The 20,229-nt window shown below is 45.6% G+C and overlaps 3 protein-coding genes across 6 annotated transcripts; 1 reads left to right on the forward strand and 2 right to left on the reverse strand.

The window, feature by feature from the left end:
• Positions 1–34: 34 nt before the first annotated feature.
• LOC120451327 (PP2C-like domain-containing protein CG9801) lies at positions 35–11,845 on the reverse strand. 2 transcript variants are annotated; one of them, XM_039634902.2, is made up of 3 exons: positions 11,515–11,845; positions 2,942–3,255; positions 35–2,871 (listed from the first exon to the last, which is right to left on the reverse strand). In XM_039634902.2, exons 2-3 carry the CDS (start codon positions 3,073–3,075, stop codon positions 876–878), a joined length of 2,130 nt encoding a protein of 709 aa, XP_039490836.1. In that variant the 5' UTR covers positions 3,076–3,255; positions 11,515–11,845; the 3' UTR covers positions 35–875. The 2 variants fall into 2 exon arrangements, with proteins under 2 accessions (XP_039490836.1, XP_039490837.1); XM_039634903.2 differs by lacking the exon at positions 11,515–11,845 and adding an exon at positions 9,661–9,851.
• A 228-nt stretch (positions 11,846–12,073) lies between these two features.
• On the forward strand, positions 12,074–18,507 carry LOC120451742 (protein NASP homolog). 2 transcript variants are annotated; one of them, XM_039635652.2, is made up of 6 exons: positions 12,074–12,150; positions 12,218–12,258; positions 16,466–16,803; positions 16,911–17,521; positions 17,579–17,856; positions 17,916–18,507. In XM_039635652.2, exons 3-6 carry the CDS (start codon positions 16,487–16,489, stop codon positions 18,195–18,197), a joined length of 1,488 nt encoding a protein of 495 aa, XP_039491586.1. In that variant the 5' UTR covers positions 12,074–12,150; positions 12,218–12,258; positions 16,466–16,486; the 3' UTR covers positions 18,198–18,507. The 2 variants fall into 2 exon arrangements, with proteins under 2 accessions (XP_039491586.1, XP_039491585.1); XM_039635651.2 differs by having other exon boundaries at positions 12,091–12,258.
• LOC120451741 lies at positions 13,553–20,220 on the reverse strand. 2 transcript variants are annotated; one of them, XM_039635649.2, is made up of 4 exons: positions 18,889–20,220; positions 18,561–18,800; positions 15,141–15,278; positions 13,553–15,074 (listed from the first exon to the last, which is right to left on the reverse strand). In XM_039635649.2, the coding sequence occupies exons 1-4, from the start codon at positions 20,066–20,068 to the stop codon at positions 14,794–14,796; spliced, it is 1,839 nt and encodes a 612-aa protein (XP_039491583.1). In that variant the 5' UTR covers positions 20,069–20,220; the 3' UTR covers positions 13,553–14,793. The 2 variants fall into 2 exon arrangements, 1 of the variants encoding a protein (XP_039491583.1); XR_005616405.2 differs by lacking the exon at positions 13,553–15,074 and having other exon boundaries at positions 15,145–15,278; positions 18,594–20,220.
• Between the last annotated feature and the right edge of the window lie 9 nt (positions 20,221–20,229).

Here is a 20,229-nt window from a genome sequence, read left to right on the forward strand (position 1 = left end):
AGATGGTTTCATTCAACTAAAACAACTTTTTTATGGTGTTTGTAAAAGCGCAATTTTCAATGCCTTTACGCAATTATTTATTGCCCAGGCCCGTTTGCCACAGCCCATTTAGCAACTTAAGCTGTGCGTTACCAAGTATATACGCTACCACATTTTAAATTGTATGAGACAGCTGGTGTTACAAAGAGTATATGTTATAAATTCACATCGGAGCACTGGTGTAAAAGTGGCATATACATTGAATTACGAATGAGAGTGTAAAAATACGGTGTACATTTGTGTATTCTTATTATTTTTGGTAGTTTTAAACATTTGAGGCATTTCTGTCGTTTGCAATTTACAAATAAATGGCTAAAAACTATGGCTGACGAATGAGAACACCAAACTAAAATCAACAAACTTAAGCGAAAGCTATATGAATATTGAAGTTACATGTGAGATATATCACCACGTAAATATATGAGTGTTTATGTAAATATATATAAATATGATTTAAAATGGGTACTTCTTTGTCAAAGATAATAACTATTTTCCGAAGGATCCTTAGTAGGTAACCCTTTTATTGGTATCGATATAAACTATTTAAAACGATTTTATTATTAAACTTGTACAAAATAAACAACTTTTTCAAACTAAACAAAGTTTTGGCCAATAATTCAACAAAATGATAACGATATGTTTCTGTACAAAAAAAAAATGAAATTAATTGGCACTTCTCGCATCAATGTATAAATAAAAAGCCAAAACATAACCTTCCAATTTATTAGAGACCCTATAGAGAATTGTTTTTACTTTTGAGTTGGAACTACCCATGCCAGAGATGAGTGAGAAAAATGTATAAAAAGCATAGTCGGCAGTCTAGCGATTCCTCGATTTTAGAAATTCGTCTCCTTAAACTCCTTGGATTGCAGTACAGGCGATATAGCTCCTCCATCGCCGTTTTCATTCCCATTATTGTGCTCGTCTCCGCCGCCCACCGTGTAGGCCATCACAGTGGCATGATCCAGTTTTCCGGGCAACGCTATAAAAGCGCTGCTGTCCACCACACGCTTCCTTGCCGCACGATGCTGCATGCGGTTCAGTTGCACCTCGCGCTTGGCGCCATCTGGTCCCGTAGAGAGTTTATAGAAGAGTTCCCTTTGTTCCAGGGTCTTCCTTCTGGCTGACGTAATCATCCTTACAAAATCGATGAGCAAATGGCAAAGCCTGCGGGCCGATACGCAGGGCGAGAACGTGCCGTTGATGCCGTAGCTGAGCAGATCCTCCAAGCGGTACAGGGTAAGCGCATGCCGCTGAGGACCGGTAACAAGGGGCAGTCCTGAGATGGACTTTGGAATGCGTTGGGGCACCACCGATGGCGGTGGCGGTGATGCCAATCCTTGGCGTGGTTCAATGACCGTTTGGGAGCGCATATACTTCGGCCGACTAGGCGCATTATTAGGCGGACTACCCGCCTTGGACTGACGAGCTGGCCGCGTGGGTGGAGTCGAAGGATGCAGACGGGCATAGATAGCGGATGCACTCTTGTTCTGTCGTTTGGGTGCCAAGTTGGCAGGCTTGCCATGTCCCGACGTCTGGAGCTTGACATCCGGCGTCCAGGCTTCGGCAAACTTGCCCACCACGGGATCGAAATTATCGCTGATTCCATCCGAGGTTAGAAACACTATGTCTCCGCTTTCAATGCAGGTCATCGAGAATGTTAGATTGCTCAGCTCCGGCTTGTTGCCATCAGCTGGTCCAAGGGCGCCCAACGCATCGCGCATGTCTCGCATGGAACTGATGTCGTGGGAGGCCTGTGTCAGTTCCCGTACTCCGTGCTTCTTGGAGTACACATAGCCCAGGGAATCGCCAACGTTACACGAGCACACGACATATTTTCCTGGCGCTCCGTCCAGTGGCAGCACCACGGCTATGGTCAGAGTGGACAGGGCTCCTCCCACTTCCAGGATACATCCGTGTCCCTCCCAAAGACTACGCAGCAAACTCACAAAAACCTCCTGGGTTGTGGTGGCCCGGCACTCCAGCGCCTGGCCGAAGACCGCCCGGTCCAGATAGTCCAGGCAACCGTGAACAGCTGAACGGGCGGCCAGGCGAGCGCCATCACCCCAGTTGACACCATCTGCCATGGCCATGGCAGCTGAGTCTCCGCGCACGACCATTCCGTAGCAGTCGGCGATGGGATTGCCCATGGGTTCTTTAGTCAGCATGTTGGTCTCGTAAAGGGACACCGAGATTCCGTATGCGAAGTCGCACTCCATGCGCCAGTTCTCCACGCCAGCGATCAAAGCAGCTGGAGCAGAGCCACCCTGGTTGCTCACAGCTTCGCGGAGCAGGCGTTCTCGCTCCGAATTGGGATCCCCATCCGTCGAGACCTCAGTCTTGGCATTTAACACATTCCTGTTGTTCTGATCGCTGTTGGCTTTTCCAGCATCCGTGCCAGCAGTCGCCGCGGCAAGATTGGCTATGCTGCTCTTGGAATTCTTGCGGGAACGCATCCCCGACGCGGGAGCTGATCCGGATGGCTGCTCCGCACTGCTCTGTCTCCGAGGTCCCGCCGGCGGCCGTCCAAATTTGCTGGTAAGTCGTGTTGAGTTCTGTGTGGCCACCTGGACTGGCTGTGTACTCTTTCGGACGCCATAGCAATCATCGTTCTCCTGCTGCGTATCTATGAAGTCAATGTCATCCGCGAAGCTGGTGCTCAAGTGCAGTTTGGAGCGCTTGATGCCGGTGAGCCCTTCGTCAGGACCTGTGCATGCGGCTGTTATGGAGCAGTTTCCAGCTTCGTATGCATCCAACTTGAGAACGGGCATGTCCGTGGGATTCTGGCCATTGTAAATCTCCGGCCCGTCAACAAATTGTCTCTGCATTCGGCTGTCGGTGAAGATAGACGGGTAAATATTTTAGCAACTTTTCTAGGCTTCCCGCTTTTCTATTTACTTACCCCTCCAGATATTTGGTTATGAAGCTACCATCATCATCCTCGTGCTCGCTGGCCCGCCGGCGACCCTCGCGTGGCTCCGCGATGAAGCTCAACTGGCGGAAGTAAGTGGTGACCTTCTGGCGCAGCGAAGGCATCTTTAGCCGAGTTGCTCCCTCCTTCTCGCCAGCAGCAGTCTCCCTCCAATTAGGGTTCTCTTAATTGCCAGAGATGGAGGGGCTAACAAATGGATGCTGGGATGCTGACCAGTTCGTTCACCTCATCAGTGGCAATTGTTGTGGGAGTCGCGTCACTCCAAACGAATCCAGCCGCCGACCCTGCAAAGAGAGTTTAATTTAGAGCTTCATTTAATTATCAATAAATTATGCAATTAAACGGGGCAGGGCCGACACGACAGAATTACAAGCAAATTGCAGAGGCAGCCGCATAACTGACATCACTCCCTCCTATGAACAGCGTGCTCCTAATGACAGGATGTGCTTTTTAGTTGCCGCAGGCCCTGCATCCTTTCCCTGGCCACAGAGAACCCTTCGCTCATCAGGAGCAGGATGTCAGGGGAGGAAACCAACCCTGTGAATGGGCTTTCACCCAACTCAGTGCGAATGCAGTAGACACTGAACTGATGCGGACACAGAAATCCCATCCTTCCTACAGGCTTCAGATGACATAGCTTTTAGCAGGGTGCTCCTCTGCATGTGTGCTGAGCTAGAGATGCCCATCTGATTCTGTGCTGAATCTATTTAAACTGTTTTTGGATTAACCATGCACCGAACTCTTTGCTTTCCAAGAATAATATTAATGTAAGCGAAAACAATACTTTTGGGACTTGATTTATCAGAACATTTATTGATATTCAGATGTGAAAGACATGTATATTAAACACTTTTCAGGATCAAAACTTAAAATAGTCGTCATCACTGGTGTGTTGATGATTAATGAATGGACAAACCAACTGCCTGGGGCGACCTGCAACTCCAGCAGATGTTGGGTTTTCAAATTCTGACAGCTTCAAGTTCGGCTTCAACGGAAAGATGATATCATATAGGGGTAAAATAAAGAGAAGTTGGCTGACAAGAAACACACCGAGGTCTTCTGTACAATTATCTAACTCACCGCCGCTATCGCAGACGACTTTTAATTGCCGTGTTAGGACATTTAACTACCTGATCCATTCTCGTAGACAATGCAACACCAAAGCAGCCTTCATCTCGGCGAGATTACAATGGATTGCATACACAATAAATGCTAATCTTCAGCAGCAATTGCCGTGGCGATGCTTTTCCTTAGACGCTGTACACAAAACGATTTGTATAAATGATAAACAACAACAACGAAAAAGTCGGCACGGAAAGTAGTTTCGTTGATGGGGGCAATTATTCAAGAGGCCCCCTTGTTTTTGCTGAAATTTTCACAAATGCTTCAAAGAAATAAATAAAAATAAAAAACGCACAAGTACTTGAAGTGACAAATGAGTGGTCCATTAGAAACTACGTCGATTAACGGTGAATAGTGTGGGACGTAACGCCTTTCTATGCGCTTCTCATAAAAGGCAGTTAAAGGCACGCGAAAATCGCATGAGCCCTGAACTAATTGTTCGAATTTCGATGAACTTGAACCGTACGAATCACATATCAATCAGCGAGTAATGTAATTAAATTTCAATCTGATGGCCACAAGATGCGCGATTTCTTGGCAATTGCTGGGCACTGATCTGATTGCCACCACACCCGCATTCCTTGTGGCAAGGCATTAAAATCAAATTAACCCACATAACCATTAAGTGCAGGAGTGGGAGATTTCCCATTACCATATCCACATCTCCCAGATACAAATCAAAAGAATTGAAAAGTCAGAGCCGCAAGACAAAGTCGATCGTTGGACCAAAGGGATGGATATCTGAGTGCCCATGTGGTTACATAGATATAGATATACTTTCTGTGGATGCATTGAGACGCAGCCAGCTGTGTGCACTCTATGCCGGTCCAGGCCAATCAATCCGGATGATTGAAAAGGCGGAGGTGGGTACCTCAACAACGCCGCAAAACAATTCAATTTGGCCGCAACAATGTGCAGCCTGCGATTAAATGTGCAGCCAAAGAGATTACAACTGCACCACCACAATAGCCAACATCGAAGCTCAGCCACAAGCGTTTTGTAGTTCCCATCTGGAACTGCTCCCATTTCTGTACGCCAGCACTCTAGATCCGCTCATCCACGTCAATCAGAGTCGTCATCACTTGACACACAAAGGGCAGCTGACTGTGACTTACTGGCCTCTCAATTCCCTGAGCTTTTTCGCTTATAAGTACCCATTGTGGGTGCTCACAAATTATTTAAGATCTGGCTTTTGTCCACCTGACGGCACGTGCTGAGAATTTGTATAGGTTTAATAGAGATGGAAAATCTTCGTATTAAGAAGTGAACTCATGTGAGATTTATTCATTGCTGATGTATCGTTAACATGTACATATATTACTTTTATATTCTTTAATTGCATTTTACGTATATATGAAATGACACTCCCCCAAAACCAACAATGCTCTAATTCGTGTGCCGCAATCAATCGACACTTTGATTGGATTTCGGGACCATCGAAATTTTCAACACTTGAAACTAATCAAGCGTGGAAATGGGGAAATAGTAACGAATTGTTGTGAGATTATTGTGCAAGATCTGGGTGGGGCGATCCACAGTGTATAAAAGCAACTGAGTAAATATTATCGGATGTGGCACAGATCTCGTGAGTCTTTCGAACTTTGTTTATGCCCCAAAACCAAAATAAACCATTTGCGCTTCCTCCAACTATAAATAGTTGTGTTGGCCTGTATTAATAGCTGCCACCCGTCAAAACAAAATGACTGGGAGCACTTTTCGCTTGAAAAACTCATTTGGCAGGGCATTGAAATGCATTTCCCGGCGACTCCGAGCACAGCTAACTTTTCTGAGTTAATCAGATGCGCGGAATTTCTGTTTACACACTGGGTTAATTAGATGTGGAGATTGGTTGCTCTGCTCCGCATCGAGATTCTTTTGTGCTCTTTCGGCTTTGTGCATACCTAAAATTTGTGTGGATTTACGAGGGAAAAGTGCTAAAACCCAACGCAAACAAGACTTCTTTGGGGATCTGAGCTTCAACCAAATGCAAACACACCCGTGACATTCAGGGACTGGATGCACTTGAGGCACGTTGAAAGCGACGACCAAGTGACAGCGAGTTGTCTGCAGATTATGTGCCATGTATATGCTGCATATTGTGGAATCTCAAGGTGCAGTTGGTGGGCCAAAGCCACAGTCAAAGAAAAAGTCTTAGCACAAGTCAAGTGCAGCTGCTCAAAGCCGTTTTTGTGTGTTTCTGTTTGGGCCAGACAACAAACAACAAGAAGCTATAAAAGCAGAGACACGAAAGTGAAAATTCGTTGCATTCATTGCGTGTTTCTTCGAAAGAAAGTTGAAGGCCGCTAAGCAGACGATATATAGAGCTGTCTGCTTGATTACGAGCTCCCAAATATTTCAATCATTTGAAGCGACCCACTTATCTCACTTTTGAGGCCAATTTCCTCTTAATTACTTGATCATTTGACGTATAAGTTGTGGAGATTTAGGTAGCGAAGCACTATTAAAAGACTTCCCTTATGGAAATAACTATAAATGGAACCAAAACCGGTTGCATTGACCACAGGCACGAGTCAAGTGCCGATTCAACCGCAGTAAAGGCAATTCTGGATAAGAAGTACATGCCTCATTTTCATTTCCTCATTTGCTATTTTTTTCCATTCGAGTTCAGGCTTATCAGACCGCATAAAAATAAAATATTAAGAAGCAAATGCATTAAGCTGAATAAATAGGTTCCCCAACTCAGCGTTCCAACCGTTCTATACAGCAAACTGAAAAGCTTTTGGCATTAACCTTCCCCCAATATTTGACCATGTGTTGACTCATTGGACAAGCCGTCAGCTGCATAAATAATGCATTAGACCAGGCCCCAGGACAAAAAATACCCCCATCGGGCCAGAGTGGAAGCAACATGGCCTGGGGCTTCATTAAAATCTGGCAATTAAAACGTTTTACATAATGTAAACCGCACGAAAACAATCACTGGAGAGTTCCTTCACCTCGTGATGGCGTCGTGAATATGAATATAACGCGATATGTGGGGAAACAAAGGAGGAGTTAAGGAGTCTCGCTTTCCGGTTTCCAAAACATTTCTTATAAATTGCCACCTAATTGGCGTGTTCAACATTGTGACTGTGCGTGGTACGCCTCATTTCCTGTTGCAACAATTTGCATTAATGGGGTCTCATTCCACAGATTCACTTCGGGATCTCCCCATTCGAATACGAATCTATTCCAGTGACTGCATCTCGGTGTCATTCAATTGACGGCGCGATGAAATGGAAAGTTAAAATCCCATGTGTGTCAAAAGTTGAGAAACATCCTTTGTTTTATGTGCCTTCCATGTGCATTCACACTTAACGCCAATGCCAGGACCCAAGACCACCCCAAACCCACCCAGTTTTCCTCCACTGCATTTCCGCTTGCATGTTTTCCCTTGTTTTTCCGCTATTGGGGTCGCGCCACTTGGCCCGCTTTTCAGCCACGAAAAACTATACTTGAAGAACTTGCCACAAGCCGAATACAATAAACTAAAACTGGGGCAAGGCGATAGAATTCGGGCCTAGAGAAGCAATATCAAAGGAGTGCCGGGCTTATGTGTGGTATTAAGGGTAAATTACCTCTTGGACTTGCTGGTACAGTATCGAACCACCCTCACACAAAACACTAAGTATGATTGTTTTTAAAGCCATATAATTACGGAGTAGAAAAGCCATTTCTATACCATTCGACTAATTGGTTGATTTTTTTGTTTTTTTTTTTGGATTTCGCAAACATCTGGCGGAAAGTTTAACTCCACACACATTTGGCAAGCCCACAAGATAATTTGCATAAATTGAATTGAAGTCTTTACATGTTGGCCAGGTAGCGACAGCTGTCGTCGACTTATGTAGGACTTATATGCGACTAATCCTGCATGAATAAATTAAATGGGAAGCCTCAACTAAGTCTGTCTGACGGCGGATGGGTCTTGGGTTTGGCCTCCGGTGCAGACTTCTTGTCAAGCATACAAATAAGTGGAATCCAAACTCCTGCGCGCTGTCACTCTATGCAAATCTAGCGAAATCAGTAACCAGTTGATGTAGGATGAAGAAGGGACGGTGGACGACGGACGGTGGAGGGACTTTCGGGGCACTCAACTCACATATTAAATTAAATGTGGATGGCAACAAAGACAATTCAAACGGAGTCAAGGCCCGGGCCAAAGAACTGCCGCAAACAAAGAAACAAACACCAACTTCTCGACTGCCCCGCAGCAATTGAGCAACCAACGAGCCACTTTGTCCGCCCCAGATACCCCGCCCACATCCCAGCCCCTGTCCACCCGTGAAATCGGTTCCCCACCTCCACCTCCAGCTCCAGATAATATTGCAGTGTTCGGTGTCAAATGGCTGCCCACTGACGGACTTCTCGGTTTGTCAGGTGCCATGGTTGTTCACCTACAGTGGAAGTTCTTGAAAGTGGAACTTCTTCGTCTAATAAAGAATTTGCCGAGATACTTTTCGTTAAGTGCTCAAGAGAAAGAAGATACTTATGGCATTCACTTACTATAGTTTGCTTAAAAATACCAAAAATCATATGAAGAATGTCAGATTGTCGTCAGAAAGGAGCTTTTACTGTACAAGACCTTGCAGCGGGTTAAGTGACCGATTGGCTGTCAGTCCGCGACCAACCACCCTCACCTCTCCGACTTCTAGTTTTAATTTGAATTTTATTCCGTCTCGTGTGGTGGCCAAGCGCTTTGGTGGCTCGCTTAGTCATATCACTCGGCTGACTAATCATTGGAAGCGGAGCGTGCCTGGCGAGAAACCTTAAACCCCAGATACACCCCTTCTAATTCCAATCCATTTACCGAAATCTCCAAGCCGAAACCCCACACAGCTGCAAATTCAATGAACTTTTGCTGCTGTTGACTGTGCTGATTAATTGGAAATTGGCAAAATGTTATTTATTTTCATGCGGCTGGTCTAGCCGAGAAATGGATGCTTTTCATCAAAGGCACAACGTTCTATAAATGTTCCCAGGCAAATTGGTTTTAATGAGGCGGAAACTTTTTCGGTTGAGCTCGGATTTTTGCGGGTTTTGTGGGACAGAAGGAGCAGCTACTTATTGTACCCGATTGGCTTCAAACAAACATGGACATACTATACTGAGACAACTTCTTCAGTGGCTCGCTAATGCATTATAGAAGAATGAACTCCTTTGCCGGCACGGCCGAGCAAACAAACTTCAACTTTCCCGGACCAACTGCGTCATAAAAGAGCCAACGGCAGCGCCATTCGCCGTTCTCCATCTCCGTTTCCAGTGAGACAACAAAAGAATGGTGGACGCCGGGACGCAGGAGGAGCGGGGAGAGCAGGACCTGGAAAACCCGCCAGTTGTGGATGGAGCGCAGACAGAACAACTTCATGCAACCCCATCCCCTGGGAAAGAACCAGACGGCAGCCAGGAGTCTGTGTGCTCGCAATGAAAAGAAGCCGGCGAAAAATATAATATATATATAAAATGGAGAAACAAATATTTTCCCAATGTGCATGCATAGTTCAAAGTTAGTTTCAGGCATCTTTACCACCACAAAACTATACCACACTCCCCACTACTTTACTTACAAGAGGAATTGTGAAAATTTTCTGGTTGCCAAGCGAAAGTGATTGAATTCCTAGGGATTTTGTCGGGCGCCAGTTGAAAAGGAATTTTCAATATGTTTAAGGGCCGAAGTTTCCCCAAAAAAAGTTTTGTCTTGATATGGGGTTGGTATGGGGTGTATTAAAAAAGAGAAATCTTGAAAGTTTTTGAAAAAAGAGCTTAACAATGATGTGTGATACTATGAATTTGTGTTTTGCTCTGGAAAAGTTAAGACTCAATATAAAACTTAATAACCTATAATAATGAGGGTGACGATGTTTATATTATGCAAAATAGTGTTTGGTTTCCGTGCAATGCGGTTCCCACTTTCCAATTGAAAGCTCTGATAAAACTTAAGATTACTTATCTAATGAACCAATTTGTTTACTACTGCGACTGGTCTACAGCACAATGGTGAGCATACTGATGCAATCGCTTTGGAAGTGTGGTAGGTAATCCCCGTTCTCAGCCGGAAATCACCCTCAATAAGAAGTTTAGATAATCTTAGATTCGGTATCTGCTTGTTGTTTGCCACATGCAACTACACCCTGGATTCTAAACTTGGTTCCCCCAAAATATCTGACCGCGTTGTCCCCTTAAATTTACAGCTTATATCCGGCATGTTGTTCCCCCGTTTATTTTTGCCGCAGTTTGCGCCAGAAGTTGTCAAAAGGGCAGACCAGAACGAGTTGAAAGTTCCCATTGGCATGCCCAATCCAAGCCATCCTGTTCCCTTATTCCGTGGCCTCTTTTTTCCATTTTCTATTTTCCGTAATTCCCAGCCAGGCGCCATCACGTGTCGGGTTTTCTCCAAGGTATTGGGCTTCGTGGGGAATCGATTTTGTGGCCTGACGAGCCTGTTATCCTTGGAGCGAGTGCTTTCGGCTTGTTTCAGTACATAGCAATTGCCTGCTGCATGTCCAAAAGTCTCAAATTATGCTAGCTACATACACTGAAAGCCAATTTAAACTACAGTTCAAGGAACTACCCAGAGATTAGGTACCACTCAGAAAATCAAGTTCAAAAATATTATGGTATTCAATTCTTACTCTATATGAATATGTATTTTGGTTTGATAAAAATTAAAGTTATCCCGCATTTCTCTCAGTGCACGAGTAGTGGTGATTGCGCAAAGGAGAAGGAGGAAGCATCCATCATATGCAACTGAAGTTGGCAGGTAAAAATGGTATAAAAAATGAAACTGACTATAAGTGGAAAAGTTTTTGCCATTTTGCCAAAATTTTTGTATTGTGTCGAAATCAACTACCTGCCAATGCTACTGGAACCCAATAAATTAGCAAGTGCTCCCCATTTGAAAATTATTGCCACTTCTTACAGTCATTACTATTAGTTAGTTTATAATTATGTGGGTAACAAAGCGCTAAAATACGCCAAACGAAAAACAACACCAGCTATTAGCACAGTTTCGAAATACGATAAAGCTTGAAAACCGGTTATTGCACCAACGAAAGCTGACTTTTGTTGTTCTTTTTTCGGTTGTTGTTGTTGTTGGTGGAGCAGCTGAGATTTTGCAGCTGCCCGTGAAGTTGAAAACGAAAATAAGAGAAAAAACAAACGACAGGTGAATCAACAGCGCTTCAAGCGCCCAACCCACCCACAATTTGATGTGAGGACGGGGGGGAAACAAAAAACAGGAGAATAAAGACGTAAACCCAGTTGAATGGAAAACTCAAGGCGAACGAACACACACGGAAGCAAAAGCACAAAACAAAAGGCGACAAAAACACATCGAAGGCGGCAAAAAACGTTGAAGAACCCAAAAATCAATAGAACTTCGATATGTCCATAGCCATGTAACACAGTGCATATTCACTTACAATAAGTGTGCTTTCCTCTTCTGGGTTGTTTTCTTTCTTATCGCTGCTTTACATATGTTGGCGCCACTCGGAATGGGATGTATGTAAGTGCGTGCGTTCCGTTGGTGGTGTGTATAAATATTTAACAATTGCCGGAGGGTGGTTCCACCGCCCAGAAATATGCTCTTCTGAATGGAATTCGGCCCGAATTCTAACTTTAGTCGCGCTGCACAGTTCAATTTAGTGTGTTGCACTTCAAGTCTGATTTGGTTACCAATTAATGTCACTACGAAATGGAACTGCTAACGTCTGTTTCGTTCGCTCTGCCGCGGACCGAACGTTTCTGCTCCGATTTGAAATTCGAAGTGAGAATGGCCCAAAGAGATAGAGCTGAGTTAACCACTCTCGATAGCATTGCTTATCGAGTAGTCGATAAAAAACGTTTTCCACATTAAATCTTAAAGCTTATGCCAGCATTTACACTGTCAGTGTAAACACACCATTATTTGTGAAACCAAGTTGGCAGGTCCAGGGCCAATTTTCAGTATGTTTTCCAGTATATTAATTTCGCCAAGTGGCTTTTTAAAGCGCCCCCAGTGCGTTCACATTGTCGCTATTTTCGCAGCATTTCGCGGGATCTGTAATTTTTATTGGCGAGTACTGTCATTTTAATGGTCTAACATTGATAATAGTTCTATATTTACCGACAATCAATTGGTTTTAGTGTCTATTGCTTTGAAAGCAATACAAATAATCGAGGATCAAGTAAGTTTAAGCACAGTTTTTACAGTTAAATGCCGATGCAGGCACACACGCACACAAACGCAGCCAAAACAGCGACACGCGAATTTGCGAATTTCGTTTTGGCCCGTTGTTTGTGTGTTGTTGCTGTTGTTACTACGGTGTTTGTGCTAAACATTAATTAATTGTCGCAATTTCTGTTTCGCTATAAATATGCGAAACGTGCCGTTGTTATTTGCGCGAAACTAAATGGCCAATTGCGCTTTACCGGTGTTAGTGTAGGTGTATGTGTATTGTCTGTGTGTTTGTGGTTGTTGGCGCGGGCGAATGGCGGGCAATCCCCATACACTCGCACTTATTTTTTGCAAAGGGTTTATGCGACATTTCGTTTTGATCACGTTTTTGAAAGCTCAAAAAGTTTACAATTGTGAAAAGAATTAGGCTTCGGATACATCTCTGCATAAAAAAATCAATTCATTTAGATCTTGCCCTAAAATAAGTTAAGAAACAAAAGTAGAACATTAATTTTTTAGTAATTAACTAAATTTTTATCTAAATAGTATTCTATATTATTACTCGTAAACTCATCCAAAAACTAACAGAATTGGTGAAATGATCCTTAAAATAAATGTACATACAAATTGACCTATGCATGTAGTTTGCATTCAGAGACATTTTATCTTCGGCTAACGCATAAACACGTAAAAGCGCGAAACAGACACAACGCATACAGGTGAATGAACCTTTTTACGTTGTTTTGTAATCGCAATTTGTTGCTGGGCCGCCGCGCAGTGTGTGAATTTTGTAATTGCTTTGAGCGCGCGAAAACAAAACACACATGATGCGATTTCCCCTACATTTTCCTTTTGCCAGCTGTTTTCTTATCTCTGATAATTGTCCTGCATCGTTCTGTTCTACGTGGTGCCTCCGTTTCTCGTGCAAAAGCTCGCGAAAGTGTCAAGTTTTCTTGCCAATTTTTTGCGAGTTCATTTGCATGTTTGCTTAATTTGTTTCCACAGCAGCTCCGCAAATGTTAATGAACCTTCCAGGCCGACAGAAATTCGCAATACAATTTTTACAGAATTGACTGCTAAATGGAATTTCATAAATGTGTGCCGGTTATTTATAGACCACATTGCTTCATAAACAAAAGACGGTTTAATTTAATGTAAATAAAACATGGTATACTTGCCTGTAAGCTGTAAATTTACAAAAATTCCTAGCTATGCTAAGTATCCAAACTGCCATTAAAAGATAAAAACACATCTTGTAAACTTTTTAAAAGAAATTGTCTTTTGTATTTAAATAAGTTGCTCTTGTTTGTTTGTTTTGTTTTTTTTTTAAGGCAAAGCGTTTGCATAAAAATACATTTTTATACTTTTAGCATTTTGTTTGGTTTGTGGTGGCTTCTATACAAGTACAATACGTTTTGTAAACCATTTGTCCTAAAGCACTAAATGATCTCATAACAATGTGCTTCGTGTACAACTGTTCCCCTCGAGCTCTATAAGTACTCGCCAAGTTCTACAATTCATTATGCTTCCATGACAAGCCCTAGAATTCTACTAAACCAACTGGATGGAGGGCAATGAAACGGGGAAAGTAAGTTTTTGTTGAGGCGTCTCATCATTTAATGCGGGCCAAAAAGCAAACTGTTTTATGAATATCGCAAGCAATTCTACCTGATTTTTTTGTTAGTCGTATCTTATCCCTCCCCAGTCAGTTTTTCTAATTTGAAGCAACTGTCACACCCAATTAACTATTTTTGGGCTGGGCTCAAGCTATGCAGGCGAACTGTTACTAGAAAGCACTTTAAAGCCAAAGCCTCACCTGGAATTCCTTTTCCTATTCCCATACCCACTTCGCTCGGCACGTGTAAATAAATGTCTCACATTTTAGCAAGGATTAGTGGGGTGTTTAGAGGTTTAGAGGTGTGTAGGATTAGAGCCAAATCGAGTGTATACAAAAAGGTTTACTTGTAAATAGAGAGTGTAAATTGAATTTACAATACACAAGTACACCGTATAATAAGAATAAGTATAAGATTAAGTTGTATAAGTTGTGTGTGTATATATAAAGAACAAGGCAATTGAGTTTTTAGTTTGGTACATTTCCAACATACATAGCTAACTAATATGGGGTTTACATAGGGATGAGTGGGTGCACTTCCGAAGAGGTTCAACTTATGGTTTTGGTATTAATTTGCCAAAGTAGTATATTATAGCCAAAATGAACCTTAACAAGGTGAAATTACTCAAAAGTTGTACAAGTACTATAATCATAAAACCCTCGGAAGCCTATCCCAAATAAGTTGAGTAAGGGCTACTATCCGGATCATTAGACAGTTAGATTGGGACAGGGCATTGCCTACAGAATATACTTTCCCTTGCCCCTGTGCTCTGCTTGCCGCGTCGACGAGACCGCCGCCAGAAGGAAACTGGAGCTGCCGCCACTACTGGTGCCGCTGTGGGTGTGGGTGCTCCCGTAGCTGCCGTAGCTCTCACAGCTGCCCAGACTCCCGTAGCTGGCTCCGTAGACGCCGAGCGGCAAGGCGTTTAGCTAAATCATGAGCGCCGAGAAGGGGTTGTACCGCATGATCTTGGAGAGCAGGATCCACAGTACCGAGGTGATGGCGCACAGCACCACACCGCCCCATCCCAAGTCAAGGCTCCACGAGGTGAGAAAGATGCGCGCTCCCAGCAGCGGCTTGGCCATGATTGCCACGCCTCCTGGTCGCGCCACTATTCCGTCCACCGTTCCATCGTAGTCGCTGTCCAGCATGGGACGTCCCTGCTGCCGCTTGAAGTGAATGATCATGAGCGTGAAGAGGGCAAATAGAGCTGTTGGGTTGTAAAAGTTCGGTTGGTTAAGCAACTAAAGTAGTAGTTTAGTTTACTTATGATTACCTGCTAGTAAATACATCACTCCTGTGATCAGAATGGCGCTGATTTGGCGCTGGCAGACTCCAAAGGCACCCACGAGGGCAGCACTGCCCAAAATGATGAGGCAGACCAATGAGCAGGATATGGAGAGGTTTTGCATTCCTATCGCAGATTAACATTTGATTAGAAAAGGTTTCTAGATGTGTGAATACCGAAACTTGGTCCTTTTTACACAGTGTTGGGATGAGAAGCGAAAGCGTAGTTAAATATGTGTTGGCATTGTGAAAATGTGTTTATGAATAAGCAAAGGATTAGGATTACAACTGGTGCTACAAATGCATCCTTTTGTTAAGATTTCGGTTGATCTTCTAGTGGGGGACTTTCATGTACATGTCAAACCTAATTGCATTTGCAAATTCATTGTGGCCCAGCTCAGTTCTCCCATTTCCGCTCACAATCTAGGCAACTGTAAAACCAATTACCCAATAGCACCATAGCAATTAAATCGCATGTGGGTGGATGTGTTTGGTTGCAATGAGGAACACAATAAAAACTACAGCAAAAAGTTCCAAAGTGGCAATTGCGATTTTTAGAACGCAGGCGGGAGAGGATGAGGCAAACCAAGCCACACGGTGACCCATATTGGAAACACCCAAACCCGTTCCCCCGACTTTAGCTAAACAAAGTCATTGGCAAGGACCTCTCGACACGGACATGTTTCATCTTCGGGGAGCGGGAGACCGACCGACCAGTATTGACAATATAGAAAACCGATTGCAAGCTCGGTTAGCTGCTGTGGTAATTACTTTATATAGACGCTACAAGGACATTCATTGTTCCTGTCCATGTTCCCGCTCCCGGCCATTGTTGGTCCCTAACTTTTGCTATTGTTTTTCTATCTGATGTGCTCCGGGGATACGTTGGAACCCACATCTTTGAGCTGCTGCAAATGGGATTTGCGGTAATGACTTGTGAAATGTGCGCTGGCTTGGAGCTAAAATTTTAAGCCAAGTGAAATGAATCTGTGTGAATCATGTGGCGGTTGGTGCCCAAAGCTTGTGTGCTGGTGCGTATTAATAGAATTTACATGAATTTGTAGTAAACAAAATGAATATTGGTGGTCTTCTACATACATCGAAAGTGACGTCTAGGGCTCAACCTACGAGGAATATTGGAGTGTGGAATAAGGGGATAATTGAAAGATACATAAACTAAAGCAGTTGGGATGGCGAAGATTAAATAAATTAAAGCTTGTAAACACCACAAAGTTCAAGAAAATATGTTCAAAACTGGAATATAAACTGCTTAAATAACAGAGCTATTCGTTGTTCTCCCCTCCTTTTTTTTAGTTATTTATTTAACCACTTAAAATGTCTGCTGAAGCCGAAGCAATCGTCACAACGGCCGCTGCCGATGCATCATCACCAAGCAAGACAGTGGCTGTGGAGCCTGTTGCTGCAGATACAACGCCGGACAATGTGCCAGCTGTGTCCACCGAGGGAAGCGGAAAGGCAGAGCAGGAGCGCGCAGAGAAAATACTTAAAGGCAAGGAGCTGTTCAGCCAGGGATCGCGGAACTTCCTGGTCAAGAGCTACGACGAGGCAGCTGACGAGCTGAGCCAGGTGTGCCAACTGTACGAGGAAGTCTACGGGGAACTGGCCGATGAGCTCGGCCAGCCCCTATTGCTGTGAGTACGACGAAACTTTTGGACTAAAAGTCCCCTACCCTTTATACATATTCTGCAAGGCATGAAACTTGTATAAAACCCTCCCTAATCCTTTTCTCTCAATGCAGCTATGCAAAGGCTTTAATTGCAATGGCCTTGGACGAGAACAAAGTGATCGATGTGCCTGACGAGGCTGCCGATGACGATGACGAGGATGTGGAAGACGACGAGGAAGAAAATGCAGAGGATGGAGCGGCCAAGAAGGAGGAAAAGAAAGTCACCAAGGAGGCCGAAAATGGTGCAAGCAGCTCGAACGGCAAAGAACTAGACACCATCAAGGAGGGGTCCGATGAGGCCGATTCTACCGGAGAAGCCGAGCAAGCTCAGAGTGAAGAAAAGCCCTCCAAGAAGGTACCAACAGGCGTGGATGAGGTCAGCAGCAGCAATGGCGGTGGCGGTGGCGGAGCTGCCGTCAACGATGACGAGCGACCTAGCACATCGAATGGTGAAGTCACAGCTAGTTGTTCCAATGGTGCAGCAGCTGCTGGAGAGGAGGAACCAGAAGAAGAGGAAGGAGTAAGCGGAAGTCTGCAGTTGGCCTGGGAAATACTGGAAGCTGCTGCTCAGATCTTCACGCGCCAGGGCCTCAGTGGTCTCCCCTACTTGGCTGAAGTTCAGACTGAGCTGGCCAACATTGAGTTTGAGAATGGAATACTGGAGGCGGCACGCGAAGATTATGGTGAGTTTAGACAGTGTTGTGGTCGGTAGCATAACTAATGTAAATCTGACATTGTAGAGAAAGCACTAAAGATCCACGGGGAGCTGCCCACAAGAAACCGACGTGCTTTGGCCGAGTTGCATTACAAGATCGGTCTGACCTATTTGATGCAGCAACTCAACAAGGAAGGAGCGACAGCTCTGCGGCACTCCAGCGTGTTGATCGAGGAGGAAATTGCCGAGATCAAGGGCAAGGACGAACCAAGCGAGCGCGACAGGAACAATATGTTGGATTTGGAGGAAACGAAGCAGGAGATTTTGGCCAAGATACAGGAAATCGAGGAGATGCAGGCCCAGGTAAATAAATATATAACTTAATTGTGACATTATCTATAAAAACTCGTTCATTCTCTTAGACCATTGCTGAGGTGAGAGCTGCCCTGGATAGCTACATCAAGCCAATGAGCAGTGGCGATGCAGCTGCCGCCTCCTCCTCGTCGTCTTCGTCAGCCAATGGAGCCGCCAGCTCTTCGTCGTCCTCCTCCAAAGGTGCTGCGGCGGCCTCCTCATCATCGACCATTAGCAGCAGTTCGGCCAAGCCCACAGACATCACACATTTGATCAAGCGCAAGAAGCCGGAGGATCCCAGCTCGGAGGCTGAGGCCCTGTGCTCGCCGGCCAAGCGTGCCGCCGTCTAGGGGAATCATTCCAGTTGCCCAGTGGCACACCTACACCCACTCACAACCAAGCCCTTAAAATACACCACACTCATCGGCTACTTAAACCAACCCACACGCATTAAACACCATTCAACTGTCCTATACCTCGAACCTATTTATGCTATTTGTTTGCTGTTTTCTACCAAAATTCTCTGTAAGTCTGTAAGTTTACAATCACAATTAGTGCTAAGTGCGTACATAAAATAATGTTTTGTATTAAACGAAAAACTAAGTAGGAAGGCAAAAAGTGTACACAATAAATACGGGAGACTTCCCCCAGAAAGTTAGAGCGGATGTGGATCTGGACTGGGATTTACATACGGGTTGCCCCTGGATACGTACTCAGATGCGGCTGCAGAGTGACCTGTGACTCACTGTGCTGCCAGTCGTTGCGCTGCTCCTCGCCGCGTGCGTTTTCCATTGAGCCGGCCAGGTAGTTGACACACGGCGGAGCACCGCGTGGGAACTTGGGATTGCGCCGCAGTTCCTGCAGCTGCTGAATGGGCAGATCAATGCACAGCGTCCAGATGCCACCGTGCATGGGCACCAGGAAAACGGAGTCGCGCCGGAAGCGATGATCGGCTGGAAAAGGAGAAACACACCGCAAGATTTAATATTATTCTTATGGGTGGATACAATCAAGAAGATACAGTAAAGCTTTTCGGCTCACCCCTTTTGTCCGGCTTGAGCATAGCCACCTGGTCGTCTAGAAGCCACTCCAGATGCAGTCCCGACCGATTGGAGTAGCGATCAAGGCTGTTGCGGTCCCATGTGACGTGCTCCCAGTGATCAGTCATGATGGCGGCGCACAGCATGGCTGTGGCGCTTGTGGTCATCAGCAGCGTGACGAATAGGAAGAGCACCGGCGGCGGGCCCATGCAGCAGCTGGAGCAACAGGCGCTGCCAGCGCCCCTTCCGCCCATGCCCAGTCCCTCCATCTGGGAGCCCAGGGAGTTGGGTGAACCACTACCGCTCCCGCGACGCTGAATCACCTTGGCGCAGCTGTTCTGGCGCAACAGGATGCTGTTGCTCCGCCTCAAACTCTCGACTGCCGCTGCCGCTGCTGCTGTGGTCGTTGGATTATCGAACTGCAGGGATCCCCCAACCACCGAGGAGGGGTGCTCATAAATGCTGTTGTGCCGGCTGGGTGCAAAGTAGTAGCACGTGGTCTGGCGGTTATCGGCGGAACTCGAGGCTACCGGTTCGCCGCCGGGCAACTCCTCATTGCTGCTGGAGTAGACGATGGACTGCTTAAACTGATTCGAGTAGCAGTTCTGCTTGAAGCTCTGCTGTTGCTGCTGCTGCTGTTGCACGTACAATGCCTCGTAGTCGCAGTGATGTGGATTGCGGTAGATGACGGGCCAGGAGCGCGTGGTCTTGGAATTGTGGCTATAACGCTGGCTCGAAGTGGTTGGCGCTACAGAGCCGGGCTCCTCCACCAACGGCGTTAGCTCATTGGGCGGTTCCGCCGGCTCGGACAACTTGCTGTGCGGCTCCTGTGCGCAATGCTCCAGATCCGGATCCTCCTGCTGAACGGTGGTGGCCAGCTGGCGCTGAAGCACGTTCTTGGCGGCTGCACCACTGCCGCTAGCCAAGCTGAAATCCTCCTCCTCGACCAAAGTGGCCCCGCCTGGCGTGGAGAAAAGGATGTTAGACGTCGGCGGCGAAGGTTGCGAGCGACTGCGGAGCAGGGCAAAGTGCTTGGGCTGGATGGAGCCGCTTGCTGTCGTCGGCGACGTGATGTTCACTTCGGGCACACAGCGGGCCGTCACCTTGTACCGGCTGCCGCTGCCAACGGCGACGCCGACGTTGACCCCGACGCCGACGCCGACGTTGCCCTTGGAGCGCATCAGTCATAAGTCGCTCGCGTCCCGCTTCTTGATCTTGTTCAGGCTCATGTGGTTCGTGGTGGTGGCGATGGTGGATTGTTGGATGTTTGCGGTTTCGGATGGATGTTGTATGTTGCTCTGGTTGCTGATGTTGCAGATGTTGCTGTTGTGTTCTTGGGTTG

This window comes from Drosophila santomea, chromosome 3R (assembly GCF_016746245.2).
Source record: "Drosophila santomea strain STO CAGO 1482 chromosome 3R, Prin_Dsan_1.1, whole genome shotgun sequence".
NCBI classification, from domain to species: Eukaryota; Metazoa; Arthropoda; class Insecta; order Diptera; family Drosophilidae; genus Drosophila; species Drosophila santomea.